This window comes from Mastigoproctus giganteus, chromosome 12 (genome assembly GCF_048544385.1).
Source record: "Mastigoproctus giganteus isolate SK-2022 chromosome 12, ASM4854438v1, whole genome shotgun sequence".
NCBI lineage: Eukaryota > Metazoa > Arthropoda > Arachnida > Uropygi > Thelyphonidae > Mastigoproctus > Mastigoproctus giganteus.
The window spans coordinates 177,912,831-177,930,061 of NC_143586.1; the positions used below are offsets into that span (position 1 = coordinate 177,912,831).

Genomic DNA, 17,231 nt, shown 5'->3' on the forward strand with positions numbered 1-17,231 from the left:
AACCTTCTAAGAATACCATAGCGCCATGTGGTGTCATATGCTTTCTCGATATCAAAATTTGTTTTCTGAGAAAAGAATTTCTTAGCTGGTTTTCCAATTGTACAAGTACATCTAATGTACAGCGATTTTTAAAAAAACCATATTATAGTCTATTATTAACCATTTTTTGAGTATATAGTTTGAGAGCGAGAGTAGCATTTATTGAGTTTGAGAGCGAGGGTAGCCTGTCCGGACGTAGCTTTTGCCGCTCCAGGAACAGAGAAGTTTTTTCTGATTTATTTTCTGTTTCATTAGCTAAAATTGGCATATTAACTTATTTTCTAGAGTAGCTTTATATTCCTATTTATGATACTTAGTTTAAAGTAACTTAGATAGAGATTTTGTAGGTATTACTTAGTATCGGTAAGGGTATAAAATCCATGTGTTTACCATTCGTAAATTGCCGCCATTGTTACGCAATACAAAATATCTCGAACTAGATAGCATAAGCTTAATATAGTATAGTTTAGTACATAATATTGTCAATTACTCAGTAAAATCTATTAATCTTGTTGAACTTCACTGTCAATTAAATTGTACTGTTAACTATACATATAACGACTTAGGTTACGTAACATAAATAATTAGTAAAAATAAATAATTAATACTTAGCTTGATACGGAAGTTATATAAAGGGATTTCATAGATAACACTAGATACTGAAACATAAATATAGCGTTATAACTGTGTTGGGATACAAGTTTAGGGTTTTAATTTTGTACTGAAATTGAAATTTTATTGAAATTAAATCGAAATCATGACTCAGACCACAGGAGCAACAAAGCAAAAGGCTCAAGCTAATGGGAGTGCTGTGGCTCAGGGGAGAACTGAGGGGGGGGAACAGTTGCCCTCTCAATCACAGCCTTTTAAAATGCACTACTTGCTTGATGTTTGTGGAGCAGTCGGGTACGGGACATGATACTGCCATGGGGGATGTCTTTGTGTGTGCGCGATGTAAAGAGTGTAAGGAAATCAGGCGACAACTCAGCGTTGTTATGGGCCTATATGAGACCTTGAAGAACAGGGTGGATGCCCTCAAAGGATTAAAAGTGAGGTACCCATCAAGCTCTCAGCTGCCCACACCAATGCCAGAGCTTGCACTTGGTCATCACGCAACACAGCGGCAGCCCCCAAGGTAGAATTGCACTGGTCCCAAAGGATCTAGTAGTTGTTGGTGACTCTATTGTCAGGGAAACAGGAAACATGCTTTGTAAAAAGGATAGGTGGAACAGGACCAGGGTATGTCTGCCAGGGGCAAGGTTGATGACATTGTAGAGTGGATATCATCTTTTAAGGGCACAAAAGGTGATATAGTTGTACACGTTGGCACTAATGATATTAAAGTAGGAGACTGGCGGAATTACTTAACAAGTACAGGTCACTGTTGACAAAAAAGCCGTGAATTAGGGTTGAATTTGACAGTGTCTGCAATTCTGCCCAGACACGATAGGAGGGAGTATATGATGAGAGCCCTGTCGATCAATTTGGCCCTGGAAAGATTGTGCAAGGCTCAAGGGGTAGAATTTTTTTCAGCCTGGTCTGTACTTGTTAACAGGAGAGACTGCTTCTACAGGGATGGGATACACTTAAATAGAAAGGGTGCAAGAATGTTTGCTAATGCTATCGAGGCAGTGTTAGGTGTGTTGGAAAACTGCTAGATTGGGGGGATACAAGGACTAATAAATTAACAGCAGCCACTGGCAGAGGTGAAAGTGATTCTTGCACTGCTTCTATTGGAATGAGCAGCAGCCTGAACAAGATGCAGGATATTTCAGAGACTGCAGGGAATCATTGGTGTACAAGTAAACACATGGGTTGTGTTAGGGTAGCTAAGAAAAAGAACAGGTGCATGTATATTTGTGTGTACACCAATGCTGGGAGTTTAGTAAATAAATTTGATGAATTTGAGGTATTGCTCAAAACATCAAAGGCAGATATTATTGGGATATCAGAGACATGGTGTCACACAGATATAAGGAAAGCAGAACTGGAATTTGGGGAGTACAATGTCTACAGAAAGGATAGACAGGATAGGAAGGGAGGAGGGGTTATGCTATTAGTTAAGAAATACATAAGAAATACAGTGCACTGTCGAGTCAGTTTGGTGTGACATAAGCATTGGAAGATCAAAATTGAGAGTAGCAGTGTGCTATAGGTCTAATGACTCTGATGAGTATAATAAGAAACTGTACAGGGAAATAGAGTGGGCCAGTAAATCAGAGAGTCTTATAATGGGGGATTTTAATTTCCCAGATATTGACTGGAATTTGGGGGCTGGTCACTCACACACTAGTAAGGCTTTTGCGGATTTATTGGATGATTGTTTTCTACATCAGCATGTTCGGGAGGCAACTAGAGGGAGTAATTGATTTGATTATCAGCAGTGATTCTTCATGCATTAAGAATCTGCAGATAAATGAACTAGGTGGCAGTGATCACAGTGTGCTGAAGTGGGATTTACTCAAAGAGGTAACTACCATTAGGGGTAAAGGGAAGGGTTATTGCTTTCGTAAAGGCGACTACGATGGACTGAGGCAGTATTTAAATTCTATACAGTGGGACTAATTGATGACTGTTACCAACAGCAAATTCAAAATGGGAACCATTCAAAGAACTTATCTTGGAAGCTACTAGGCTTTACATACCAACTATGAAATATTGTTCAAGGATTAGACCTAAATGGATGTCAGATGAACTAATGAGACATATGGCAGAGAAGAAAAATGCGTGGGATACATACAAATTAACACGTGACAAAGAAGCCTATGATAGATACAAGTTGATCTGTAACCAAGTTATTAAGGAGGTTAGGCAGGCGAAGGCAGATTACGAGAACTCTTTGGCAAGGGATGCAAATAAAAACAGCAAAACAGCTTCCTTCTATGTAAACCCTAGAAGCAAGGGGATGAATCAGATTGGTCCACTTGATAACGATGGGTCAACTGTTCATGATTCTGCTCAGGTAGCTAAGAAACTAAATGAATATTTTGCATCGACATTCACACATGAGGAGTTATTCAGCGAAGGGAATGCCAGAGGTGTATTCAACTCTGGCAGTAAGATAGAGAATCTTGTAATAACTGAGAATAAAGTGGAGGAGAAATTTTTGAAGATAAACACAAGAAAGGCACCTGGGGTGGATGGGATCCATCCAGTTATATTAAAGGTGGGATCTATCCAGTTATATTAAAGGAGGCAGCAAAGGAAGTAAGCAAACCCTTAGCCATAATTACGAGAGCTTCCTTGGACTCAGGGGAGGTACCCATGGACTGGAGAAGTGCAAATGTGACCCCAATTCACAAAGGAGGATCAAAGGCTGACACAAGTAATTATAGACCTGTGAGTTTAACTTCTATTTCTGGAAAATTAATGGAGGCACTGGTTAAAGAAGCACTGCACGATCATCTAGACAAGACTTCAGTTATAGCTCGGACACAGCATGGTTTTGTTAAGGGGAAGTCTTGCCTGACCAATTTGATTGGATACGATGATGCAGTCACAAAAGAACTGGATGCAGGGAATAACTTTGATATTATATACTTGGATCTTAGAAAGACTTTTGATACTGTTCAACATGGAAGACTGCTGCACAAAGTGGAGCAGTGTGGCATTAGAGCCAAATTACTGCTATGGATAAAGGGGTGGTTGAGGGGGAGAGAAGACAGAGAGTGGTAATCAATGGACAATGCTCATTATGGACTAATGTTATTAGTGGAGTCCCTCAGGGTTCAGTATTGCGTCCATTATTGTTTTCTGTATTTATAAATGATATTGATGATGGTATATCAAATTTAATGTCCAAGTTTGCAGACGATACAAAGGTTGGCAGGGTTGTCAAGGACACTACTGATACTATGCTGCTGCCACAGAATCTGGATAGGTTGAGCAGATGGGCTGAGAGGTAGCAAATGAAGTTTAACATTGACAAATGTAAAGTACGACATATGGGAAACAGCAACCCCAGAGCAACGTATCAACTCTGTGGTACTACACTGACAGTGATAGAGCATGAAAGGGACCTGGGGGTGGTTGCGCAAGCAGATATGAAGTTCTCTGAGCAGAGCAGACGGGCTGCAAGAGTAGCTCATGGTGTATTGTCAATGATATATAGGAATTTTTCTAGCAGGGATAAGGAGGTGATTATTCCTTGTATAAGGCAATGGTCAGGCCACACCTAGAGTACTGTATACAGGCCTGGAGACCTCATTTCAAGAAGGATGTAGAGCTGCTGGAACGAGTACAAAGAAGGGCAACAAGATTAGTGAATGGAACAAAGGGGTGCTCTTACGAAGAAAGGCTTAAGTTTTGCAAATTACAGTGTCTGGAGGCTACGCACCAGTGAGGTGGTAGTAGTAGTGGCATGTGATGCAAGAAAGCAAGTGTATGAACTTATGCAGCATCAGCCAAAAAAAAAAAAAAAAAAAATCACCCCATTCCCTCCAAATGCCTGTCCAGTTCCTCCTTAAATTTATTCAACCTGTCAACTTCCACAACGACAGATGGAAGTTTGTTCCAGCAATTAACCACCCGCTGGCTAAAGGCAAATTTCCGCACATCTATTCTACATCTGTCTTTTCTTAATTTGAATTTGTGCCCCCTTAGGTTCATAATCTGAACAAGTGGGAGGATCCCATCAGAATTCAGCGTGCTCAACCCATTCAAGGCTTTATACACCTCAATCAGATCACCGCGCAGGTGCCTAGTCTCCAGCCACTGCAATTTGCAGAACTTAAGCCTCTCTTGGTAAGAGGATCCCTTCATTCCCCTCACCAATCTTGTTGCCCTTCACTGTACACGCTCAAGTAAATCTATATCCTTCCTAAAATCAGGCCTCCAGACCTGTACGCAGTACTCAAGGCGTGGCCTGACCATTGCCTTATAGTAGTAGTAGCACATGATGCAAGAAAGCAGTGTAGGAGCTTATGCAGCATCAGCCAAAAAAAAAAAAAAAAAAAAAAATCACACCATTCCCTCCAAACGCCTGTCCAGTTCCTCCTTAAATTTATTTAACCTATCAACTTCCACAACGACAGATGGAAGTTTGTACCAGCAATTAACCACCCGCTGGCTAAAGGCAAATTTCCGCACATCTATTCTACATCTGTCCTTTCTTAATTTGAACTTATGTCCCCGTAGGTTGGTAATCTGAACAAGTGGAAGGATCCCATCAGAATTCAGCGTGCTCAACCCATTCAAGGCCTTATAGACCTCAATCAGATCACCGCGCAGGTGCCACTGCAATTTGCAGTGGCACCTGCGCAATTTCCAGCCACTGCAATTTGCAGAACTTAAGCCTCTCTTGGTAAGAGAATCCCTTCTTTCCCCTCACCAATCGTGTTGCTCTTCTCTGTACACGCTCAAGCAAATCTACATCCTTCCTAAAATGAGGCCTCCAGACCTGTACGCAGTACTCAAGGCGTGGCCTGACCACTGCCTTATACAGAGGGACAATCACCTCCTTTTCCCTGCTAGCAAAATTCCTATATATCATTGACAAAACCCCATGACCCGCCCTAGCAGCCTGTCTGCACTGCTCAGAAAACTTCATATCTGACTGCACAATTACTCCCAGGTCTTTTTCATTTTCTACCACCTTAAGTGTAGTACCACACAGTTGGTACGTTTCTCCGGGGTTACTTCTACCCATATGCAGTACTTTGCATTTGTCAAGGTTAAACTTCAGTTGCCACTTCTTAGCCCATCTGCCCAAATTATCTAGATCCTGTTGCAGTAGCACACTGCCATTACTGTCATTAACAACCCTGCCAACCTTTGTATCATCTGCAAACTTGGACATTAAGCCTGATATACCTTCATCAATATCCTTGATAAATATACAAAACAACAGTGGACCTAACACCGAACCCTGTGGGACTCCACTAATAACATTAGTCCAAGAATAGCAGCACCCATTGATTACCACCCTTTTTCTTCTCCCACTTAACCATCCTTTTATCCATTGTAGCAACTTACCCTTAATACCATTCTGCTCCAATTTGTACAATAGTCTTCCATGCGCAACAGTGTCAAAAGCTTTCCTGAAATCCAAATATATGATATCAAAATTATTTTTTGCATCCAGTTCCTTTGTAACCACATCATAATATCCTATCAAATGTCAGACAAGACTTTCCTTTAACAAACCCATGCTGTGTCTGAATTATTGCTGCAGTCTTGTCTAGATGATCCTGCAATGCATCTTTAACCAGCGACTCCATTATTTTACCCGGAACAGAAGTTAAACTAACTGGTCTGTAATTACTCATGTCACCCTTCGATCCCCCTTTGTGAATTGGGGATACATTTGCACATCTCCAGTCCGTGGGAACCTCCCGAGTCCAAGGATGCTCTCATAATTATGGCTAAGGGTTTGCTTAGTTGCTTTGCCGCCTCCTTTAATATAACTGGATAGATCCCATCCACCCCAGGTGCTTTTCTTACGTTTAAATTCAACAATTTCTCTTCCACTTTGCTCTCAGTTATTACAAGATTATTAAGCACCCTGCTACAATTTGATAACATTCTGCCATTTTCAAACCTTAATAATTCCTCACGTGTGAATGTAGATGCAAAATACTCATTCAGTTTGTTTGCTATCTGTGCAGGATCATCAACAGTCGAACCATCGATGTCAAGTGGACCAATCAGATTCATCCCCTTCCTTTTAGAGTTTATATAAGTAAAGAAATCCTTGCTGTTTTTCTTAGCATCTTTTGCCAAGGATTTCCCGTAATCTGCCTTCGCCTGCCGAACCTCCTTTGTGACCTGATTACAGATTAACTTATATCTGCCATAGGCTTCTGAGTCGCTTGATAATTTATATGCATCCCATGCATTTTTCTTCTCTGTTACAAGTCTCATTAGTTCATTTGACAACCATTTAGGCCTAAACCTTGAACAATATTTCTTAATAGGTATGAAACTTTTAGTAGCTTCCACGATTAATTCCTTGAATGCTTCCCACTTAGAATTTACTGTTGGTAACATCGTCAGTTGATCCCACTGTACAGAATTTAAATATTGTTTCTGTATTACTTGTTCTTTTCTTTGTTTACTTTTCTTTTTACATTTTTTGCATTATCTGGGGGATAAGATAGAGATGTATTAACATTTTTTCTTGTTGCTTTTGTGGTGGAGAAGATTTGTAAAGTTCACGTGCCCATTTTCAGATTGATTCTCTTAGGGGAATTGTGATATCTGATTGTGTTCCACAGCATTTTGAATTAGGAAGTCTCATTTCCAAGATCTTTTTGGTTGTGGTGACTTGAGCATAAGATTTATTTTCTAGATTTATTGCAATTGCTTTTTTCGCTTCTTGATATGTAACTCTGCAAATGACAACCTTCACAGGAATACTAGTAGCGGTATCTGATTTGTACTTTTGTATTCTTTTTTCTTTCTTCCAGATTACAGACTCCCTTGAGTATGCCATATATTCCCCTTTACAGTTTGCACATTTATGATTTCCAGCTGTGCAAGTAGAGGTGAGATGTTCTTGGTATCTACAGTTTGCACACGTTCATTTTCCTCTACATACAGTCTGTAAGTGTCCAAACTTTTGGCAGTTGAACAGCGGAGAGGATTCAGGATGTACGGTCTAATATTGTAATGTAGATATCCTACTTTTACTGATCTGGGTGGTTTAGTTGTTGAAAGTGAATATAAAGTTTCTGGTGGGGGTGATGATCCCTTCTTTTTTAATTGTAATTCTTTTGACATTTATTACTCTGTCCCTGAAGTTCACTTTGAATTTCATCTTCAAGGTACGTTTAGCAGGTCCCATTCCGTTATTACATCTTTTGACATATTTAAAGTATTGTGAGGGGATACCGCTACTGGTATTCCTGCAAAGGTTGTCATTTGCAACAGTCTTTCAGAATGTTTAGAGTGGGCTGTTTCTACTAAGCTTTTGACACTGTTGCGCATGGAAGACTATTGTACAAATTGGAGCAGAATGGTATTAAGGGTAAGTTGCTACAATGGATAAAAGGATGGTTAAGTGCTAGAAGACAGAGGGTGGTAATCAATGGGTGCTGCTCTTCTTGGACTAATGTTATTAGTGGAGTCCCACAGGGTTCAGTGTTAGGTCCACTGTTGTTTTGTATATTTATCAATGATATTGATGAAGGTATATCAGGCTTAATGTCGAAGTTTGCAGATGATACAAAGGTTGGCAGGGTTGTTAATGACAGTAATGGCAGTGTGCTACTGCAACAGGATCTAGATAATTTGGGCAGATGGGCTAAGAAGTGGCAACTGAAGTTTAACCTTGACAAATGCAAAGTACTACATATGGGTAGAAGTAACCCCAGAGAAACGTACCAACTGTGTGGTACTACACTTAAGGTGGTAGAAAATGAAAAAGACCTGGGAGTAATTGTGCAGGCAGATATGAAGTTTTCTGAGCAATGCAGACAGGCTGCCAGGGCAGGTCATGGGGTTTTGTCAATGATATATAGGAATTTTGCTAGCAGGGAAAAGGAGGTGATTATCCCTCTGTATAAGGCAATGGTCAGGCCACGGCTTGAGTACTGCGTACAGGTCTGGAGGCCTCATTTTAGGAAGGATGTAGATTTACTTGAGCGTGTACAGAGAAGGGCAACAAGATTGGTGAGGGGAATGAAGGGATCCTCTTACCAAGAGAGGCTTAAGTTCTGCAAATTGCAGTGGCTGGAGACTAGGCACCTGGGCGGTGATCTGATTGAGGTATATAAGGCCTTGAATGGGTTGAGCACGCTGAATTCTGATGGGATCCTTCCACTTGTTCAGATTACGAACCTAAGGGGGCATAAATTCAAATTAAGAAAAGACAGATGTAGAATAGATGTGTGGAAATTTTCCTTTAGCCAGCGGGTGGTTAATTGCTGGAACAAACTTCCATCTGTCGTTGTGGAAGTTGATAGGTTGAATAAATTTAAGGAACTGGACAGGCATTTGGAGGGAATGGTGTGATTTTTTTTTTTTTTTTTTTTTTGGCTGATGCTGCATAAGCTCCTACATTTGCTTTCTTGCATCACATGCCACTACTACTACTACTAAAATATCACCTGATTTTTTTCTCTTAACATTTTTTGGTGGGCAGCATAACCTCAAGATTCTTTTTTATGAGAAAGGGTGACAATTGGCCTATCGATTTCTCATTATTGGAATGTATTATGAGATACGCTGGGGCATTTAAGATGTTTATATCATTTTTCATTCTCTTTGTGGAGACAGTCATTTTTGTAATCATTTTAGATGTATCTCCAAGAGAAATAGATTCTTCAGTTACATTTGGATCCATCAACCCAGTGGCTTTCTGGGTATTGGAGTCAGTTCGCTCCGTTCCGGCCTGGAAGGGAGAGCTTTTCCCTTCCAGGATTTTGGCTCCGCCACGTGGAGGCAGGAGCAGTGCCACCCTGTGACCAAGCAATAGGAGGTTAGTAATTAAGGTTGCTTTCCTTCCTAATCTAGTAAAGTTGATTTCTTTACTATAGATTATTTTATTGTGTGTTAAAAAATACTTTAAATAAGGAAATGATTTCTACTTCAAGAAAGAGTGTTAATTCAGAGCAAAGTCACATGATAGAATCGCTTGGCATCTGGGGCCTGTTCCTTTGTGACCACATCGTAGTATCCAATCAAATCGGTCAGAAAAGACTTCCCCCCCCCCTAACAAACCTATGCTGTGTCTGAACAATAACTGCAGTCTTGTCTAGATGGTCCTGCAGTGCTTCTTTATCCAGTGACTCCATTATTTTCCCCTGGAACAGAAGTTAAACAAACATGTCTCCCTTTGTGAATTGGGGATACATTTGCACATCTCCAGTCCGTGGGTACCTCCCCTGAGTCCAAGGATTGAGTTGACAGACTTTTTTAGATATGAGAGATCAGCACCAGAGTATGACAGCCCACATTCGCAATCTATCTGGTATAACAGGTCTCCAATTACATCTGTATTCTAACTGTGAGACATGAAAAGCTTTTTTAGGTTCTTCTACTGTATGAAACAAGTATTAATGTGGTATTTCCTAGCAACTCCAAATATGTAGAAGATGGAAGAAAAGAAAGGAACAGAACAAAAAGAGCACCTAACTGAAACCTCTATACAGTTCAAAAGTAGCAAACCATTCCTGGACATAGAGAACTTTAAACTGGAAAAACCACATATAGTCTCTATGAGCAGATGCAACTGAAAAAAAAAGTATAAAGAATCACATTTTATATACAGCTCCTTCTCCATTTAGCAATCAATAGAAAAAACATCTTCAATAAACAGGTATGTTCAACTAATCCACTCCAGAATTTCTTATAATCCCAGTCTATAAGCCACAACACCAAAAAAGTATGTCACTCTTCCCTGAGCAATTAACAAAGGCTACCTAGAATTAAGGAAGAAAAGATGCATCATCATAATTTTGTTCCATCAACACTTTAGATCTACCAAAGAGAGGATGGAGGAGTTACCATATAATTTGATTCTTGGCAATAAAGGATTATCCCAGACTTTCCAGACAGGCATTTCCTTCATAGACACCAGTGACTTAGTGACTTCAGTTATCGTTCCTTTTTTTTCAAAGGCTGTATCATGACAGCCAAAACATTATGGTATTGTAAAAGTTTTTTCTCTATTGTACTTTAATTATTTTAAGAGTTAGCTTAGTGTTAAACTTTTTGAATGTAATTGCACAGATAGATTAAAACAGCCCTTTTACTTCTACCCAGCTTTTGGTAGTTCTTCTTGCATTCAAATATTAGTTACCTGGGTGATGTACAATTATTTATCATCAGCTATAATTAATCAGTTAACTTTGTCATAATCTCATTCCCACTCTCACTTTTTTATTGTTATCCAAAACTTAGACAGATCTGATGTCTGGAAACTCTAGTAATTCTGAAGTAGTAATTTTGTTCAAACCACAGCACGAATTTATTGTTAGTTAGTTACCAGGCAGAATATACAGATTTCAGTTATACAGGGTGTCTCAAAAATATTAGTACAAACGTTCAGGGGAGGTAGGTAACATCTAAAGGAATGTGAATCGCATAGGAACCCATAACCGGAAACGTAACGGGAAAGTAGTAGCAGAGGCACAAGAAGCAGAAATGACACAAGACAGTAATTAGTGGCAAACATTTATTTGACATAATATTAACAATGGAGTACGAGATGGATGCATTTCATGAGGTAACAACAGATGCTTGAAGGTTCCACCATGAGACGTGATGAATGTGTGACACCGACACAGCATGGATTGGCGGACACGGTCGAACACACCTGGAGTTTCTTTGACAGTAGCAGCAGCGCAGACGTGTCTCACCAAGAGATCCATTTCCGTCTCTACAGGCGATTCATACACGATATATTTGAGGGCCCCCACAGAAAGAAATCAAGGCTCAATAAATCAGGTGAGTGTGGGGGCCAGGAACGGGTCCACCACGGCCAATCCATTGACGACCAAAACACCTGTTCAAATGGTCACGAACACACCTTCCATAATGGGCAGGCGCCCCATCATGTTGAAACCAAATGTTGCGTCTCACATTTACTGGAACATCGTCAAGTAACCCTGGTAGAACTTGTTCAAGAAAGATCCAATATTTAGTGGAGTTCATGCGGGATGGTAACAGGTATGGGCCGACTAAGCAGTCACCGACCATACCTGCCCACACATTTATTGCGAAGCAATGTTGTGCCGCATGAGGGCACACACCGTGTGGGCCCTCTGTTAATCCATACACTAGGTGCATGTCTGCCAGCTCACAATTCGTATATCGATACATGCTCTTCGTGCAACGACTACTGCTTGAATGAGTAAATCAGAAATTTTCTCTCCCGCGAACTGATCAACACGCCGTGTACCGACTTACGGCGACGTTTCTGGTTATGGGTTCCTATGCGATTCACATTCCTTTAGATGTTACCTACCTCCCCTAAACATTTGTACCAATATTTTTGAGACACCCTGTATATTCTAGTAAGTTTTCTATTTAATTATTAAGTTTTTCTTTATTTAATGCATTTAGTAAAAAGAGCTGATAATTTCTGTACACTACTCTCTCTTAAACAAACCATTTGCAACTATTTTACTTAAAATATTGAATTATCTTTTATAATTTTTTGCAGTTTTGATAATTTAATTAGGTTAGAAATGTTGACAATATCAATTTCTGATTAAAATATATTTTTTTATTGTTATTTTTATTATAATATATTTTATGCTAATTTGAGTTTGAAAACTTATATTATCCCTCCTTTTTTCTCTTTTTACTTCCTTTAAATGATAAGAGTTACAATGTTTCAGAAATAAAAAGATTTTGAAACACTGCCAAGTTTAGAGATTATCCAGATCTTATTTTATAGTAATTGTATTACACTTAGGAACAAATAAACTATAATTATGCTGTTTATTGCATGGAATCCATTATTACTTTAATGTTTCAAATATGTTGTATGCATCCTGTTTTGTACAAGTTCAGAATAAATTTCTTAATTCCCTTTTGTCAATCTAATGGGAAATTATAATATGTAAAAATTGAAACTTATTTGCATTTCTTACACATTTATATGTTGAATTTTTACCCCAAGGATGAAATTGCAGGATACTATCCTGGTTTGAAGTTCCATTGTCAGAGTTCAATAAAAGCAAGTTGAATAAAATTAATTTTGGACACAATCAAGCCATAGTTTTCTCCAAGGGACAATCATATTCAACGTCATATTTTAACTTTCATGGGCATTTTACATCTATTTTAAAAGAGACTACTGAAGGGAGAAGAATAAATGAATCCTGAAAGCCAAAAGCAAGTAAAAATAGCATATAAAGTACCTTCTCTTCATAAAAATGATGCTTCGATTTGGCAGAAAATATCACAATGATGATTTATTTTTAATCAGCTTGGAGAGCTGCTATTTGGTGGCACGCTCCTTCATATTTCTAGAAAACATTTTTAAGGTGTCATTACAATGAGGTCAGAGATGCTGCAAACCAAAAAAGCAGTGGTAATTTTCAAATGTCATTATAAAGAAATTTCGTTAGATGATATGTCACTCAGTAACGTTTAGCTGTACTGACGTGGAGTACTTCAGTTTTAATTGTGCAAAATAATTATTTAACAAAAATGAGCATTTCAATTACAATGAAACAGGGAGGTGAAAAAAAGGAAATGTTATCATACCTTGAGATAATGAACTTGCAAAAATCCCTTTTCAGGATTTCTTCCATTTTTAACTATAATAGCTTGGGCTCCATTTAAATCTTCCTTTAAAATTTTTCCACAATTGGGCCTTGGGAAATCCAGACAAAAGTTTATATTTTAGAATTACAATAAATAATAATTTTTAATAGCAATAAATTTTGATAATAGTATTCAAATGTACTCATATAAAAAACAGAATAATATTAATGTTATAAGGTTGAATGCAATGATATATAGAATAGAACTTGCATTTTATATTTCCAAAACCGATCATTCAAAAAAAATTTTTTCCCTCATATACCCATTGCAATAATTAATCTATTATTACATATTAATGTTATTAAACAAAAATATTAATTCTGAATCAATTCTAAGATGACAATGTTAACTCTTTAATTTTATCTGTATTATAAATTTTTCATGTGGTGGAAAAATAACACTTATTTCCTATTAACACTATTTATTTATCGTATGGCTTGTATAGTACACACAGAATCAAATTACATGATTGAAGAATGATAGATATAAAACTGAATAAAACAAGTCACAAATGAATATTTAACTTATTTAAATAGTCAATTGCCGCATTGGTTGCCATCAGGAAGTCTCCAGGGTTTCCTTTGTAGGCTCGCAAGGCACAATCCTCTATTATACGTTGAGTAATAAAAGGAAACTACAAAGGAAACCCTACAAAGGGTTTCCTTTGTAGGCTCGCAAGGCACAATCCTCTATTATACGTTGAATGGTCTGTCTATCAGCTCTGCAGTTGCACACCAAGAAAGGAATTTTTACCCACTTATGGAGAAGGTCTGCACATCTACCGTGGTATGTTCGTGCCCAGTTTATTGCTAGCCATATCCTACAAGGCTGGTCAAAACCAGGTGGTGCTTTGGAGATACAAGGCATGATATGAAATCGAAGAGGGGAATTTTGTAACCACTCTTCCATTCAGGTGTCCAGAAGGTTGAAGTTGGCTTGTTGCAATGTTTTTGCCATCAGGATTGGTGGATGTCTGGAACAGAGCCAATTTATGACTACGGTTACTTTCCTTTTGAGTGACCGCATGTTTTCCCCTTGTACAGATGTTTTATTGCGGACACTTCCTTCCAGTCAGTAAAATCATCAGTAGTCGTCCTTTATTGTACCTAAAGTAATTCATTATATTGCGGGAAACAGTTTTTGCTTCTAATTGATGTAGCACTTTCAAATTTTCGCAAAGTGGATTATTTGAACACAACGTACATTAGAAGGTCAGTAAAAGGGTTGATAATTGGTGCCATTGGTGGGCAGCATTCCGACAAACAAATTTTCTGTTTATACTCCGGGACGACCACATGGTCAGAGGAGATCCCAAGATAGAGAGAGAATACAAGAAACGGTGCCCCATTTAGCAGTCACTGACTTGATTGTGTGAAATTGCTCATCTGCCAAAAACCACAGTAAAACAAAAGAAGTGATGGGGAGTAAATCTATTTTTCAGCAGGGTTTTTGTTTTTATTACAGCTCAGAACAGCATATGACCATGGATTTATTCAGCTTCTGTACTAAAACAGAATTTCTCCCTTTGCGATGATATCGAATTTCTCCCTTTGCGATGATAACAAACAAATATTTTCTAACAATACTTTTTGAGCAGCCGTTAGTTGCAATCTGTTAGCTTTGTATTGTTAGAAATATTGCAGTTTTGTGAAGAATACACATTACAAGAAACAATCCATTATTCATAGTGGATAATTTTTTTTTCCCTTTGATGCACCAGTTTTCGAAGTTCACAACTCAGGTATAAATAGAAATATTTTCTTGAAGCACAGAATATCAAATCCAGGAAACTACTGCTTCGATATTGTTCCCTAAAAACAATTACAATAGAGCAAACTTTTTTTTTTTTTTTTTTTATCAAATGTGCATTGCAGTGTTATCAGTTTTACACCTGTTTTTCTCATTTCCAATATATGAATTGCCTTGATTTTCTGTTTGTAAGGTGCAATACACATTGAAGAAAGGAAATACGATCTTTTCGCCTTTTTTTGCTACTGTTTCGCTTTATTGCTTCTTATGTCAACTAACAGTAGCTTAAATTTGTCTTTTGTTTGTTTTTCTTTCCTTCTCCATGTAGCTGTACGGGGGACGATATGACGTAATATGATTCCCACGGTTCACTCATGAAGGGCGAAGTTGTTTATCGAAATTTACTCCTCTCTGTAAACAGAAATTCCTGCGCTCTGTAAATCAACAAACGAATCAAGTGTTGGGTTTCATAAGCACTAGGCTAGTTAGGGCAGGGGTAGAAAAATAAATTGAAAAAGCCTAAAAAAACGCTTATTTGATGTCACATTTTTGTCATTTGCTCATATGAAATTCAATAGAAATTTCTGAAAATTGAAGTGGGAAAATTCAAGAAAACGGTTCTGGCTCCAACTATAGTGAGTTTCAGCTCTCTAGATAGAGTAAAAATTATAGAATTAACTCGCTGAACCCAGTTGGGGTTGGGACACACCCCACCGGACCAAATGGGTAATCAAATATGTAATGGGTAATCAAGAATAAGATGTTTTACTCTGAGTTGAGTTTGGCAGTTTCTGCATAGTGGAGGATCATTCCATGCGAGTAGGTTTGTTTGTTTGTTTGTTTGGGAATTTCTTGGGCGCATCGGCAACTATGGCCATAGTGCGCCATGCGAGTAGGTAACTGTGAGTTAGCTGGGTATGCACAATCTGCAATCTAGAAAGTACAACTTTTCCTTCCTATTCCCCTCTGAGGCTTGATGGCCACAGCTTGCAATCGTTTTTAATTTGGAACAATTTATTGGTTTTGTTCTCCTGCCAAATGAACAGCCATTTTTTACTTCTGGCACTTCGTATGACGTGTTTGTAATTGGTGTAAGGTATCTGGATGTCTGATATTATGAGACTCGCATTCTTGGTGTAAAAATCTGCTTTTCCGCTGCCTGTGATTCCAGAATGTCCAGGAATCCAACAGAAGATTATTTTTTGCTTGTCTGTATGAAGCTGCACTAAATTTATTTGAATTTGTTGTAAATAGGAGTGACTTGAAGGAAGTTCACGCTGAAGAGCAGATACAGCGCTTAAGGAGTCTGTAGAGATTATGGTTTCAGGGTAAGAAGGCTGCTTTACATTCTTTAATGCCATCAGGATAGCATACAGTGCTTTGTGGTGTAACTACTGCATTCCAAAAGAAGCTGACAAGATATTGTTAAATTTGGCAGTATGCAGCTGCACCAACTTTAGTGTCTGTCTTGGAGCCATCTGTCTAAATTTGAGTGTAACAAGAGAACTGAAAGGAGTGAGTGGAACGAATCTGCTTAATACTGCAATTTTGAAGGTTATGCTTTCTCCATTGTTGGAAATGTTTATCAATATTTGCCAAGGGTATTTGCCATGGTGGTGTAACCATGCTTTCATTTGGAGTTATATTTAAATTGTGTATTCTAATACTGCATGGTTTATTTTGCAAAGGTTTATTTTTATACAAATTATCCCATTTTGGTGTGAAAAGATATTGCCATAAGGATGATGTGGGAAACTTCTGATCTTAGCTGCATAATTTAATAGCAGAGCATACTGATGTAGGAATAGGGTGGTTCATGTGCTTCTGCATAGAGACTCTGAGCTGGTGATGTATGAAAAGTTCCTAGGGAAATTCGGAGAGCATTGTGATGTACAGGATCAAGCCATTTTAATATGCTCTGTCTTTTTGAGCCATATACAGGAGACCAATAGTCTAGTCTGGATCTAATTAATGAATAGTATAGGTGTAGCAGCACCCAATGTCATAGTAGAAATTGCCCTAAGTAGATTCAGCTTTCTTAGACAGGTTGTATGGATATGCTTAATGTGCTCTAAAGAACTTAAATTTTTTATCAAGAATTATTCCGAGAAATCTAATACTTTGTTGATAAGTACAGGCAGTTCTCGCTATAGGAGCTTTCACTTTATGAGTTTTTTTTTCCCCAAGTATCAATAAAATCGAAAATATGAACATTAATTGCAAAA

The 17,231-nt window shown here is 38.3% G+C and overlaps 1 protein-coding gene across 1 annotated transcript in view; it reads right to left on the reverse strand.

Moving 5' to 3' along the window:
- LOC150077626 (aminopeptidase O-like) overlaps positions 1 to 17,231 on the reverse strand; it is a 407,406-nt gene that overhangs the window by 213,328 nt on the left and 176,847 nt on the right. The window contains exon 8 of the mRNA XM_090385969.1: positions 13,198 to 13,306. Coding sequence (XP_090242095.1) covers positions 13,198 to 13,306 — 109 coding nt within the window. The remainder of the gene's footprint in view (positions 1 to 13,197; positions 13,307 to 17,231) is intronic.